General features: G+C 36.4%; 4 protein-coding genes across 5 annotated transcripts; 1 reads left to right on the forward strand and 3 right to left on the reverse strand.

The window, feature by feature from the left end:
- Nucleotides 1-1,567: 1,567 nt before the first annotated feature.
- On the reverse strand, nt 1,568-2,370 carry LOC120000785 (CLAVATA3/ESR (CLE)-related protein TDIF). The gene has a single exon (XM_038848917.1). It carries the CDS (start codon nt 2,237-2,239, stop codon nt 1,856-1,858), a length of 384 nt encoding a protein of 127 aa, XP_038704845.1. The 5' UTR covers nt 2,240-2,370; the 3' UTR covers nt 1,568-1,855.
- A 4,164-nt stretch (nt 2,371-6,534) lies between these two features.
- Nucleotides 6,535-10,930, reverse strand: LOC120000596 (dihydroxy-acid dehydratase, chloroplastic-like). Its single transcript, XM_038848722.1, has 7 exons — nt 10,839-10,930; nt 10,161-10,654; nt 9,820-9,891; nt 9,443-9,490; nt 8,928-9,104; nt 7,594-8,338; nt 6,535-7,429 (listed from the first exon to the last, which is right to left on the reverse strand). The coding sequence occupies exons 1-4, from the start codon at nt 10,928-10,930 to the stop codon at nt 9,477-9,479; spliced, it is 672 nt and encodes a 223-aa protein (XP_038704650.1). The 3' UTR covers nt 6,535-7,429; nt 7,594-8,338; nt 8,928-9,104; nt 9,443-9,476.
- On the forward strand, nt 10,859-12,145 carry LOC120000961. 2 transcript variants are annotated; one of them, XM_038849147.1, is made up of 4 exons: nt 10,859-11,159; nt 11,275-11,409; nt 11,610-11,685; nt 12,069-12,141. In XM_038849147.1, exons 1-4 carry the CDS (start codon nt 10,941-10,943, stop codon nt 12,110-12,112), a joined length of 474 nt encoding a protein of 157 aa, XP_038705075.1. In that variant the 5' UTR covers nt 10,859-10,940; the 3' UTR covers nt 12,113-12,141. The 2 variants fall into 2 exon arrangements, with proteins under 2 accessions (XP_038705075.1, XP_038705074.1); XM_038849146.1 differs by having other exon boundaries at nt 10,863-11,159; nt 11,493-11,685; nt 12,069-12,145.
- Nucleotides 12,146-12,834: 689 nt separating this feature from the next.
- On the reverse strand, nt 12,835-13,348 carry LOC120000597 (aquaporin SIP1-1-like). The gene has a single exon (XM_038848723.1). It carries the CDS (start codon nt 13,276-13,278, stop codon nt 12,835-12,837), a length of 444 nt encoding a protein of 147 aa, XP_038704651.1. The 5' UTR covers nt 13,279-13,348.
- Between the last annotated feature and the right edge of the window lie 1,343 nt (nt 13,349-14,691).

Consider the following 14,691-nt stretch of genomic DNA (forward strand, 5'->3'; position numbering starts at 1 on the left):
ATTGCAAGGTTTTGTCCAGCCCAGCCCATTTAATTGGAATAATTCAAATGGGTCATGTATATCAATTTTCAACTCCTACGATTTACTAGGCTTTGACCCACTTCAAAGCCCAATCTCCCTAGAACTTGAATTTTACCAATGGTGATTCTCAACTCTTAAAAGTATTATCGTAATTATTAAAGAAGTGTCAATAATATGTTTATTAATTTTTTAAAGAAATAACCATATATTTGTAATTCTTTTTTTAAAATATCGCAGAGAAATATATTTACGGTTGAAATCAAACATTTGGCACACATATGCTTAATCCAATCGAACCACCTCTCGTTTGATATATATTTGTAATTCTACATTAATTATTGGGTGTGTAATGTGATTAGATTTATTGCTCCCAAACACCAAATAAATTAGGAGTATTGGACTACATTGAACATCACATCTGATGATCTTGTACAATCCTTTCTCTATCTTATTATCAGGGATACTGACGTGGATACTCGTGTACAGTACATGCCATATATTAATTGTGTTGCATTTTTTTGGAGTGATAGTAATTATGGTTCAAATCGAACATTTCACAATGGATGGATACTCTCATGGGACGACCAAAAAAGGTTGTTATACTAGTCGTCCATGTCTACATTTTTCCATAGAAAAAATATATATATACTCTTGCAATTATATATGTTTTCCAAAAGATTACAATTTTTTCCATTGAGAGAGGAGGGAGAAAAGGGACAAGACCTATTACTTGTCAGGCCAGCAGAGAAAAAAAAAACAGAAGGTGTATGTAATAATTAAGAAATGATGGGTGGACTTAGTTTGTTTGTACTGTGTGGCATCTCACTTTAGTGTTCCACAAGACAAAAGCCAAACTCCAAAACAAACAAACCACCATCAAATAATTTCCAAAGGTCCCAAAACAAACACAAATTAAAGGTCCCCTCCCTCTCCTTGTACACACATCTGACCCCCCCTGCAGTACTACCCCTCATTAGATTCCCTTCTTATCTCTCTCTGCTTCTTTTTTTATTATTTGGTTTCAAACTCATGTTTAATGGTCTCTCTTGTATTGAAAAACCCTAACGGAGCATTTTGTTCATGATTAAATGGGTGTGGGTGTGGGTGTGGGTGTGAGCGTGAAATGAGTGTGAGATGAGCATGACTATATTTGGTATAAGAAATAAGGAGTGAGAATTTTAATAGTATAATTTATATATTACAAATTTTCTTTTTAACAAATAAAAATAATGTTTTATATTGTATTAGTTGAACTAATAATGGTAAAATAGTTTTTTGTGCATATTAATATATACTATTTCCCATGTGGAGAATAGCAATTCTTCTGAGTTTGGTTATTCTTCACAAAGGGAGAATCTTGTGAAGAATAGAGGGTGAAATGAGTTTGGGATTTCACCCTCCCAAAATCCACCCTCTAAATACCAACTAAATGTCCTATAAAAGAATTCAGAAAATTCATCCACTCACTGTGGTGGTGCATATATATATATGAACCAAATCAAACTATATATTGACAGCATATATAATACGTAATTATTTAAAAATATAGAAAATTAATAGAGTATATTAATTAATATATATATTTCTCTTAATTGCTATACAATAATAACTAATAATAATTAAGCTAATTAAGGATGGATATATGATATGATGACGACAAAATCAAAATTGAAAAATAACAAACCTCTACTCTCTCTCACTGAGGACAAGAGCAGTATTAATTGCTTAACAAACCATAATAACTTCACCCTTACAACAACAACAGCTAACAATAATACATCGATCCATCGATGCTTCCTCCCCAATGTTAATGGCTGATTAGTAATCATATTAATTACCTGTTTGAGATAGGGTTCGGACCACTTGGAACCTCATGAGCCGCGGCTCCAAATTCTCTGCTACGTGACTTCTGAGCAGTTGTAGCATCGTGTTTTGGGTGCAATTTCATTGTTGAAGCAGTGGTAGGCGATGATGACTCCGATGGATGTTCAGATAAAAGCCGTCGCCGCAAAGTGTTGGAATTGGTAGGGTTTATGGGGTTGGATTTAGGACTAATAGTGAGCAAAACAAAGACTAGGAGGAGGAGGAGGAGGAAAAGAAGAGGAGTGTTGGATTTAGTACTGGTCTCCGATGATGATGATGATGGTGCAGTTTTAGCCATGCAATTGATGAATAAGAGAAACCACCCCCCAAGAGTCCACAAGGGTTCAATATCCATCAACCTCCCAGCCTTACCTAAGAAGAGAGATGAGGAGGAGGAGGAGGAGGAGAGAATGCAATTGCTAAAGGAGAGGAGAAACTTGAGAGAAAAAAGAAAGTGAGTATATAAATTATGCAAAGCAAGGTATGTTTTGAAATCCCGTACACATTTTAGTACTTGGAATATATTGGTAGGATGGATTTACCAAATAGCCCTTCCTCATAAATCAAGTTTATTTTTACCCATTTTGAGAAAATAAAATTGTATGGTCCAAAATGAACCTATCGATTGAGCTAATGGGTCAAGTTATTCTTCTTTTTAAAAATTTTAGAAAATCACATTAATCAAGATTAATGATTTGAGAAATACAAAGGATGTAATAGTCATAATATATATGTGTGTGTGTGTGTATGTATATATAAGAAGAAGAAGAAAAACATCTTTGCAGACGAAATATATTATAATAGAATCGTAGAAAGGTAAAGGCAGGGGGCATACATATCGAATATAAAAGAAAGGAAGATATTATTATTGAGTGATGGCTTTTTCTTCCTTGGCCAGTTATCCAAGAAATCTTTCTTTGACAAAGTAACCAAAATTACGTTGTTTCATATATTGTTCTTTTCTACAGCTGGCTGGGTTTCACTCTCCTCTCCATCCGCGTATCTTACACGTGCGGGACAAGAAATGTAGTTCACACATGTATTTTTTTTTAACAATGGAGAGCGATAATATTTTGATATGAACCTCAATTCGAGTCATCATGCTCGGCGAATAGTAGTTTCTCACATTACAACATGATATGATGGGTCAAAACTCAGTGTGTCGTCATAAGAATATTACTCATAATGGAAATCGAATTCAAAACTTTTCGAGTTCATATAACTTTGCTCCAGATAAATTCACGACTAGATTATCTTGTTCATGTATATATATATATATATATGTACGTATATATGTACGTGTGACCACTCTTGTGCATGCATTGTTATCACTTTTTGAGAATCTTCAATTGCTTGGGATGGGACAATGAAGCAAATATATGGTATTTTGTATTTTGCTGATCTTGGAAAAAGTAGATTTGGACAACACATGGTAAGTTCCAAAATGAATTTTGTAAAGAAGACTAAAAATTAAATTATGGATTGATGGTTAAATATTGGGTGAAGCAAGAGAGTGGAAGAATAGGCAAAGCATTGTATTCTCTATATTGTCCATTCATAGTGAAAAGACAAAGAGATAGATATAAATGTATCTATAATGTCTCCCATGATGGGTTATGCATGGGCCCTCAATGGCCTGTTCCTAAATCCTAACCATCACAAATTTACAATGAGTGGCTCATCATCATATGTTACAATATTTACATCATTTTCAAAAAAAATGATGCAATAATTACATGGAAATTAAATTTTGACTATAAATATGTTGTTTGCAAGTGACAAGTTACCCTTAATTTTTTTTCTATATGATTTTTGTTATATATAGAATTTTCTCAAACGTCAGTCCACTCTCCCAAGTCCCAACCTAAGGTAGTTAGGTTGGGAGAAACTTTTGAATATGCAGGTTTTACGGTCTTACTTAATACTCATATCCGATGTCTAAAAGGCAAACTTGTATGTTATCATTTTTTGTTAGAAAAGAATTACTCACTTCAAATAAGTTTATTGTGCCGATTTAGAATACGATTAATCTAACATGTGCTACATGATCGCCTAACAGTTTGCCCGATAAATTGATTAAAAAAATTGGGGCACGAAATTCAACCCTATTTTTAGATATATTTTGAATTTTAAAAGACTTTGCATCTGATTTTAAATTACTGGACCTAATAAAAGAGAGGGTAATTTGTTGGAAACGACTAAAAGTTTGCTTGGTTGAGCAATTACACATTTTTGGATTGATTTATTTGATATGAACCTCTTACCTACTTTTAATTATCATCTCAAAATGTCACAAATTTGTCCTGTCTTTGCAATCTTCCATTCATACATGTGATGCATTTCTTGATTATTATTTATGGAAGCACAATACAATGATTAATTAAGCATGCTTATTAATAGTATATTGAATTGACAAATGACAGTGAGAAAAAACTATCACAAGAGGGACTCCCCAACCCCATGTGAGAGGGTTCCAAGAAATCGTGTGATATGTATGTAGCCAGAGTCAAAAAAAAAATCTTTAATTATTTAAAAACCCATAAATCATTGGAGATTTCAAAGTCCTAAAGACAAGACAGCCTCGATTTAGGTAATCTTGTATGTTACCAGCAAACCCTGTGCACACAATCACCCACACTATTCTCCCTCAAATTTGTCAACAATTTGAGGTAAGCCAAATCTCCATCTTTGGTAATTATTGGTGTGTCTATATACATATAAAATGAGGAAATTCTCCTATGAACACCTAATTATGCATTTAAAATACGTATATTTTTTAAAGGTGTGAATGAATGAAATAATAAGTGGGACACACTACTTTGTGTTTCATATGCCCTAAATAAACGATGAAGATGTAAATACATATTTTAAATGCGCAAATTAGGTATGTATAGAGAAATTACTTATATATATATATATATATTCTGTTTGGATCTTTGCATGGCTTCATTGATGGCCATTACATTGAATAATAGTAGATTGTTGTTCACAGATTTGATATATAAATAATTATTATCATGCACATTTTGAGGAAGAATGATTCTCCACACTTTCGTATACATACACATGTAGGCGTAAATATCACACATATAACAATTATTTTTCTTTTCTTGTAATGATATCTATAAGATCCTATAATTAATCCCTTTTGGGTTTGGGGTGAGGAATCTCAAAGGAATCAGTCTGTAGTTTAAGTATCACTTTTGGAGAAGCATATAATATAAGTATATTTGCTTTAATTTGAATCATCCATCCCTTATCACCTTATCATTCCTTTCCCACTTCACGTCCACTTTATTTGTTATTACAATTGTATAACCAGAATATCATAGCATCGCAAGTCAATTATATCACAGTAACCCAAGGGGGTTAATAAGATTTATACCCACCGAAAGATTCATTATGTTCCAACTCAATTGTCAAAAGTCTAAACATTGAAACTTGGTAACTTAAAATTCAAATTTGTCCGACTCGATAATTCGGAAGAGCAACACTTAGGGATGACAAAAAGATCGGTTTCAGATCGAACAACATCACGTATTTACGAAATAATTACATGTATGGACCTTAACCCGTTTTGGATTTCACACGTACTTAATTGATTACACCTCGATTGGTTTAAATTTAGACATGTAAATCAGACAATAACTTAATCCGGGTTAGGGTCTAGACAACTATACTGAACAAAATTTATATATTTGGCCCAAGATTTTAGACATATAATTTATGTCCGAACTTGATTTAATCCGGGTCAAACAAAATCGATTATCCAAAGCGAACAGAATTTTGTTACCCCTACCAACACCCTAGACGAATTGACCGTTAACTGTAACTATTGAAGATGCTTGTGCAAATTGACAGTTGCCACGTGGATAACATATCAAGGCTTCAAGTCGTTCCTCTTTAGTGCAATCGTGCACCAATTCGTTATACCTAGCTGTATCCCACGACATCCGATTGATTAATCAGTTTGTAGGGTCATTTTGTCTGATCAAGTCGGTGACGTGTATGCGTCGCACAACCAGTAACCGTATATCCTTGAAATCAGCCCTATATTCATCCAATTGGGGTCCAAGTTCCTTCTCAAAAAACAAAAAAGGGTCCAAGTTCATCAATCCAGCATTCACAACACATGAACTGAACTGAGAAGTCAGAACTGCCATCCTAGCTAGGCTCATTGGTCTAAAACAACAATGTCATTGGAGCTCCCTTGAATCAGGGACCCACCCAAATAGGACTGGGGGTGTTTTGATAGGCAACCTTGGCAGAACTGTATGTGTCTATTTATATATATATATATATATATACACACCACACAAATAATAACTTCCATCCCTTTTTTTAAACTTGGGTAAAATATTCCCAAAGAAGATGTCCATTGCAGTTCAGTGATTATCACAAACAAACGTTAAATTTGTTTATCAAATTCAAAAAATTATTAAATAGACTGGCCTATGACGTAAACCCACGTGGCTTCTAATTGGGCAAGTTATTGAGCTGGGCAACAAATCATATAAAACTTTGCCCAAATTGTTGACCTTGGAGTATGGCAATCCGGAGAGACCGTCAATCTCTCACTCTGTCGGTAATAACTAATAAGAAGAGAGAATAAAGAAAGGAGACAGTACCCTACATCCAAGGAAGAATCCATAAAAAGCAAGATCACCTTTTCTTTTGGCTCCTTTAATTTTCTTCAATAATGAAATTACCAACACTGAATGATTCATCATGGCACTGAAATCCCTACAGTTACATATGCTGGACTGATCTCACAAGGTTGCTTTCACTAGGCAAAAGAATAATGCACTAAAGACCAAAAAAAAAAAAAAAAAAAACGCTATACCTATTGCCATCAATAATTATCCAATTATAAGAGAACCATAATTGCATAGGAAATAAATTGGACAATGATGCTTTCCTCCCAATCAACCTTGTAGCAATGTTGTTATCAACTTATAACAAGTCAAATGACAGTCAAAAAGTTGGATCATGATAAAAAATGATTTCAAATTACCCAGAGTAAGATAAAATGTGATTTCATGCTCTTCCAATTTCTAAATCCCATATCTACAGGTGCAACTGTGCATATCTATTACAAACCCAATTTTACCACCTGGGTCCTCAAATTGGATTAGGTAAGAGGTGAAGTTTCAAAGTGGGAAACCTAGAGTGCTTTTACAAAAGTTGGGCAGGGAACACCATGAATTGATTTACAATCAGAAGTTTCTAACAAAAGAGATAAATATTGTAAAGATGGTCGGGCACAAGGATTATCTTCTTAAATGTACCACTTTTGCTTTATGGGTCTTTTGAAAAGGATTGTATTTCTCTCTTCTGTGACCGTCACTTTCTCACGTTTGTGTCCACACAGTCAATAACTTGCATAAATTAAACTTATGGTACATGTGCAAAGATGATAAACATTCTAAAATGGTTGGTTATACGATACCTGGTTGCTAGGAGGAAGAAGTATTTTGCCTTTAACTTCAACAGGTGAATAAGTATGGTCCTCTGATCAGCATGCTCTCTCGGACTAGGAGATCACCTGTGCCACATATAATTTACCAGTTTTTGTTAGTGTAATGTACTTGCCCTTGCTAGGGTTCAACCCTACTAAAGCCAAGAGACTTCTGAACAACCTAGGCTAGCCCTTACGCAGACAGTCCATTAATATGTCTATACACTTGTCAGTTTTTTTCCTCTACTTACCAATCTGTTTCATCTATTGATTCATCACCATTCATCAACTCACATTCAAATATATAGGAAAGCACAGACCCTCTTTCCCTTCCCCTTCCCTGCAAACCTTGAATTATGAACGTCCAAAGCAAAATAGTTTAAGCAGCACCCAATGTGCAGTAAATCTGTAACCATGCAAACATGGAACAAACTCGACACTGACTAAGTTGTGGTGTCATACTTCATGTGCGAAAAAGTGGAAAAAAACAGGCAATGCCAACCACCAAAAGAAATAGAAGAAACTTGTGTGTATGGATGTCAAAGATAGACTGACGAGAGACAGCAGACAAGCTCAAGCATACATCATCAGATGCACTTCTGTGACTGCTTGTATATCGACAATTAGACACAAGAAGCTGAGAGCTAAATTTGTATTCTCAAATTTGTGAGGCAATGAATCCACAACAAGACGAAATCAGCCCTGGCAAAATGGAAGAAGGCCAAGGCACTGATAGTTTAAAATCAAAACACACTATTCTGATGAACTACCATTATATTACACAAATGATGAAAGAGGAACATGCAACAAAAAGTACCATTTACAAATCACTTCCATCGCAAGGACTGCCTAATTCCAGTGTAAATTAGCCCCAGCGATCTCCCAATCAAGCAAACTAAAAAGAATGAAATGGCATCGCTGATTTTGCCAATAACAACCTTTATCAATGGCAAACTAATGTCAGCTAACTCAAGGTATAGGCTCAAGTAGTACTTCCTGCAACACATGCAATCAAAGTTAGTAAGACTTACAAAAACAATCTTGACCTGACAACATGAGGCATTGTATAGCAAATGAAGAATCTGTAGAAACAATAAAAAAAAGTAGCAGCAAATTTCATGTTTGTTTCGATCATTTGGAAGTCAACAACAGTCTGCCCTTGAACAGGTAAAAAAGGGGAAGGCTTTCGTAGACAAGTAGCTCAAACCATATTATATGGAACTCTGACAAAAAACTCTACAGTTCTCTTTACAACAGTATCCACTTACTTGCCATTTAGGTTAATATGCAAAAGTCACACACATACATGTATATAAAGGTCATACTCAATGCACAAGGCGCCTGCAACAACGACAGGATCTGGGGAGGGCAGATGCATTCATTCTTAGCCTCACATTTCATAGAGGCAACTCTCTATTGCAGAAAGACTGTTTCCACAGATTAAGTTAGTGCTGCATGTATTGCAATAAAGCAACTTTACTATTGTGCCAAGGCTCGCCCTTATATATATGGTCAATATCCACAATGGTTGATGCAAGAAAATGTATGTGCGAGAAAGGATTGAGGCAACCAAAAAAAGACATACCACCCGGTCAATACTCTCAATTCCTTTGTACGTTTCACAGGCATAGAGAAGTGGCTTATTGCCGCATAATGAAATGGAGACGAAATAGTTTTAGAATTCCCCAGAGTAAACTTCTTCCACCAACTATAATTTTCGGGATGGCTTAAGCTTGGTTCCTCGATGAGTTGCAACTGAAGTGTGCATAGATCAAAGCGATCCTCAAACATTGATATAACTGACTTTAGATTTTGGTCCAGCCACTGGTTCAAGGCCACCTGTTAACAGAAAAAAAAAATGATATCAAGTCTCAAAGAAATTTGAGCTGGAAGGTTTGAGTGTGGTAACTTAAGAAAAACTATCATTAGAGTGACATTTAACAAATCACAAATTACATATTTGTGAAAAGTACGTCCATTTTTAGCAGAATTTTTATGAAAGTATATGAAACACTTAATGTTTCAAATATACTTTTTATAGATATACAAGTCGAAACTGAACCAGTTAGTAATATTGAAGCAGCACATGATGATGCATACCTGGAATGCAGACACAATATCATAAGTATTGCCTCTAAAATGACCTGGCTGCAAAAGCCAAAAAAACAAATATATAAGACTTCATTTCTGATGAAAAATGTACGACATCGGAATATCTCAATGGAAGAGGCTACATGCGTAAGCAGAAGAATAGCACACGAATAGGTTGTAGGATGTTCCAATTGTGCCAGGAAAAATAAAAAACCAAACATCTGAAGATGAGAATTCTTTTTAATGTAACTTCAAGAAAGATCTCACAACAAGTGTTCCAAAAAAAGATGTGTTTTTGAGTAAAGCCTATATGAGCGAAAATTGGTTCAATCCAAATATAGCATTTCCAGGAAGAAAAACAAAGAAGATAAAACAACATATCAAACCTTGATGGTTCCACCGTAGATCATGATGCTTGGCCGATTGAGCTGCCCCATTGCGATAATTGTGTCTGGCATCTACAAAATATAAAAGACCACATTATATGGTGAGTAAACCATCGCACAATACAGAAACTACTGTAGCACAATTGCAACATCTACACATTACAATCAAGAAACAAACAAAAATCAAATGAAAACACCATGAGAGAAAATAACGATGAGCTACACTCACATTCTTGTCACAACCGGGGATAGAGAAATTGCCGTCATACCACCGCGCACGCATTACAGTCTCTCAATACTATCTGCAATTAAGTCCCTACTCTGCAAGCTATAGCACATACCTCTAGTCCCCATCGAAATGGCATCACTAACTCCCACAGTGTTGAACCTGAACCCAACAAAGCCAGCCTCCCGCATCCCCAGCTTCACCGCCTCCGATAGACTCAAAAGAAGCATATTGCAGGTATTGCCCTCATACAACACCGATGAGATACCGATCTGGGGCTTCGACATGTCCTCCTCGGATAAACCAACGCCATGGAGTACGGCTTGGGACCCGCCCTGGGACTTGGGCTCCGTAACGCGGGAACTATACTTGTTGAGCTTAAGATCAATACTGGAGGTGCCGGCGGTGGCGGATGAAGGCACAGCGGTCACAGACGGAGGCGACTGGGCGATGATTTGGAGAGAATTGGGCGACGACTTAGGAAGGCGGGTCCGGGATTGGGCCCCATGGAGTGGGTTAAGTGGTTTGAATATGGTGATGGGAGTAGTGGCGCTTCTTGCAGAGAATAGAGATGAGCTTGGGTTAAATTTCAGGCCCGATATTTTTGGACTAGCTCGACCAAATTTATCTTATTAGGCTTTGTAGAACCGGCCTGACAAAACACTAAATTCGCGAGGCCCATAGTAAGAACGTCTAGATTAAGTCCATACCAATAAGCCTAGAGGGCCCTGATGACCCGGTCCATATCCCGAACCCTCCATGAGTCAATGAATAGCCCAGTACTCTTATATACATATTCACCCCTCCCTCTCCGGATCTCTTACAATCGACGAATCTAGGTAACGAAAAAGCTCTCTGGCTTGGGTTTGTTGTTCTCTGCAACATCTGCGTGTGAATGGCGAGCATCACCGAAGCAGGATGGGAGTCCAGATTGGAGGATGGCGCGCCTCCAGACAACAGGCCTAGAATCGAATCCGGTTACGGTGGCGACAAATCTGTTCGTGAAGGTGGAGACGATGGAGGCATACCTGATTACGATGACGACTCTGATGACGATTCTAAGGTGCCCAAAGAATTATATGAGATGTATTGTAAACAGGTCAAGGAGAGCGAGGTGAGAGCATCGTGTGTATAATTATAGCGTGTTTATCTCTTCTAAATTCATGCATCATGCATGCGCTAATTTTTTATTTTTTTTTAAATTTATGGATGTCTTCTTTGATGAACAGTGTTTTGATGTCATAGACATGGGCGAGCTCTTATGGATTGGTATGGTTAAACGTCAGAATGTTGATCATGAACCAACTCGCAAGTTTGCCACTCCTTTGGCAGAGATGGCAATAAAGCAGTTCAACGAGAAAGAGGTTGATTTTTTTTAAAAAAAAAAAAATCACAAGATTTTTTTCCTCTCCCTTAAACGTTTAATGTGTTATTTTAATTCTTGTAGAATGCGACTTTTGAGTTTGTGAGGCTTGTGACTCTAACCTCAAGGGTTGTCGAGGGTGCCCTCTTATACATTACCTTTGAAGCAAAGGATGCTTACGCTCAAATTAAAACCTTCCAGGCTCAGGTGCACTGCGGAATAGATAGAGATGAGGTGAAATTTTGCAGGCTGAAACCCCCACCCACCAATGAGCAAGGTAAATTACTTTTCCTAAACAAAGTCTATTCTAATTGTATTTGTCAAATTTTTGGGACTGGGTAATGCGATTGTTAGAGTCCATTTTTGTTCTTGTTTTCATCTCCAATTCAGCAGCAACCCAGCAAAAATTGATCTAGATTTTGACCACGAACGGAAAACAAACCTGTGTGCTCGCACTGTGCATGAAAGAGAGTTTTAACTAATTGTAATTGCAACAAAACATGCTTGGGTTACCCAATCACTACCTTGACAAGGAATTTGTTGTGTATACTCATCTGTATGATGCATGATTATCTTGGTTGACATTGTTTATTAGACAGGGTTACTTAAGTCTTTTCTCTATGCATGAATGGCTTATGAAATTTGCATTTCTGGGTATAGGTACTGAGCATGAGCAGGTTGGGCAAGCCCCTACTTGTTGCTGATCTGTCCTCTGAGCCTGAGGTAACTAATAAAGTAGTCCTATTTTACACAAGAATTAAGCAAACCATGCATGTTAGCCTCATTGGTTAGGGCTAACACGGGCTTACTGTTAATTGAACAACGGATGTTAGTAAAGGATCACTTACAAGCAAATACTAGACTATCACTGTCTTGACATTAGACCCATACTGCTATGTTGATGAGTTGATTACTTTGTGAAATTGCGATGTCGACAACGAGCGAAATTGAAACGCAATAGACATGGAGAGACGGTGTTATATTCTATTTCCTTCCTATATTATGTTAATTATTTGTCAATTATTATTATTCTGTATTAATTTATTATTCAATTGAATAATAAATTAATATTTTCGTTTGGTCAATGAATTGAGTAAATCAAATCCATAAAAATTCTTATTCAATGTCGTAATCTTTTTGGCTTTTCTTCTAGTTCTAGATCGTATATACCTTTGTATATGTATACTTATGCTGCAGCAGTCAGACTATCTTGAGCTCCGCATACATTGCCTTGGACTAAGATAAAAAAAGACGATTTCAAAAAAGAGTCAATGATGACCCTCCATGGATTCGCCTATATAAGTCGCGGCTAAAGTTGCAAAAATAAGAGCTTGAATATCGCTTGTAAATAATCCAAGGAACATGACAGGTATAGGAACTACTAAAGGTACTAAAGAAACAAGAACAACAACCACTAATTCATCCGCTAGAATATTTCCAAAAAGTCGAAAACTACAGCTCCAGCTCCAGTGTGCAAATCCACCTTCAATGCAGGCCCTTTAATCATGTGTTTGTATTGTGTTGGAATGAATTGCAGAATTGCCTTGGCCCCACCAACTGCACCGGCTGCCTGAGCCGGAAATCGGACAGCCATGAACAGGAGAGACCACTTTGGTTTATGGCCTGTTGCATAGGATGAGATTGTAGTGGCTGGATTGAGGCTTGCACCTCCCATTGCACTGCCGGCGACGTTAAATGTCAACACAAAAACACTTGTTACAATTGTTGTGATGAAGAGCCTAGGAAGTGACAGGCCCTGAACGCCCAGAAACCTCACCGCCATTGACGATAAAACGCCCCGGCATGGCAAACTGAATACCCATAGAGAGGTCAAAACTGCATCTCCTATGGCTGCCTTTACTGCAGCCATATCGCCCTCTTTCTTTTGGTCTCTCTAGTTGGCTCAAGTATGGTTGGTCTCTAATCACAACAAAGGAAAGCTACAGCCTGTTATCTGTTGATTGCAATATAGAATTATCTTTGTTGGTGGTCCCAAGTGCTTTTGTCCAAGAGTAATATATTTAATACAGGACAGAAACTTGTCCTGATTCATGTGCGGTTGGAATGGGATTTTTCTATATTTGTTTGTTGGTTTTTCTATTCTTGGAGAGACTTTGCCTTGAACTCTGACTTATTGTGACAGTTTAGTTAATAGACAGATTCCTTTGAAAAACAATATACTCCCTCCGTCCCATTTTAATTGTTCTCTATTTCTTTTTGGGATGTACCAAAATGTATTGTCCATTTCAATTAATTAAAATTAATTTTATCAATTTTTCTCATCTTACCCTTATTTACCCTTAAATTGAAAAGCTTGAGGAGCTCAACAGTCAACACAATAAATGAGAGTATAAATTTCAAATTGAAGGGGAGCAATGCAATTTATTAAACTGTGTATAAAATTGAAGGGGACAATTAAAATGGGATGGAAGGAGTAATTAATACTAGCTAGTTGTCTTTAGTTTCAAGAAGGTTGTTCACGCTAGCTAACATGCTGAAACACATGAAACGGTAAGAAAAACTAACCCAAATAATTTGTAAAGGTATTCTTCATTACCCGGCACGATTTTATCCTTTAAAAATGCCTACACGGTTTTATCCTTAAAATGGTTCATGATAATTAAAACGATAATTCGCCCAGATATCTACAAATAAATTTATCATTTTGCCAACCCCTAATGCCTTCACTAGTTGATTGAGATATTATGACAATTTTTTGGTGATCTATAGATGCTAAAAGTTGCTTTAGCTAATAGTTTCTGAAAAAATTAGAAGGAAATTATGGCACAATGTAAATTTTTGTTTTTTGTTTTTTCTCCTATTAACTGAAACTGAATAGGCTCTAACATCACCTTTTATTACATGAAATCAGAATATAATTTACATTGCAGCTCTTCAGGCTTTCTTTTGCTTAATTGCTGCCGGGACAAGCAAGCGAAAAACCATAGCTGCTGAAATTGAACATAGAAAAATTCCCAAGTGTTTTTATGCCAGTTTTTCACATGAAACCCACCAAATGCATCTGTAGGGTTCATCGAAGATCCATTTGTACGTCCATTTTTGCAGAACAAAGTACAGCTACCTCAATTTGCGCCATGACATTATTGTATTTTTTTCAAAATTTCGTACTTAAATTTTATATGGTCATCTTCCTTGTTTTAAACTTTCCTTTAATATTTGTATCTGCTAGTATCAGTCATCCGGGCTCGGTTGACAATTTATTAGGTTAAGTATATGTACACTCAAGATTCGACTCCAATTAGAAACACGTTGAAACAATGGT

This window comes from Tripterygium wilfordii, chromosome 6 (assembly GCF_013401445.1).
Source record: "Tripterygium wilfordii isolate XIE 37 chromosome 6, ASM1340144v1, whole genome shotgun sequence".
Classification (NCBI taxonomy): domain Eukaryota; kingdom Viridiplantae; phylum Streptophyta; class Magnoliopsida; order Celastrales; family Celastraceae; genus Tripterygium; species Tripterygium wilfordii.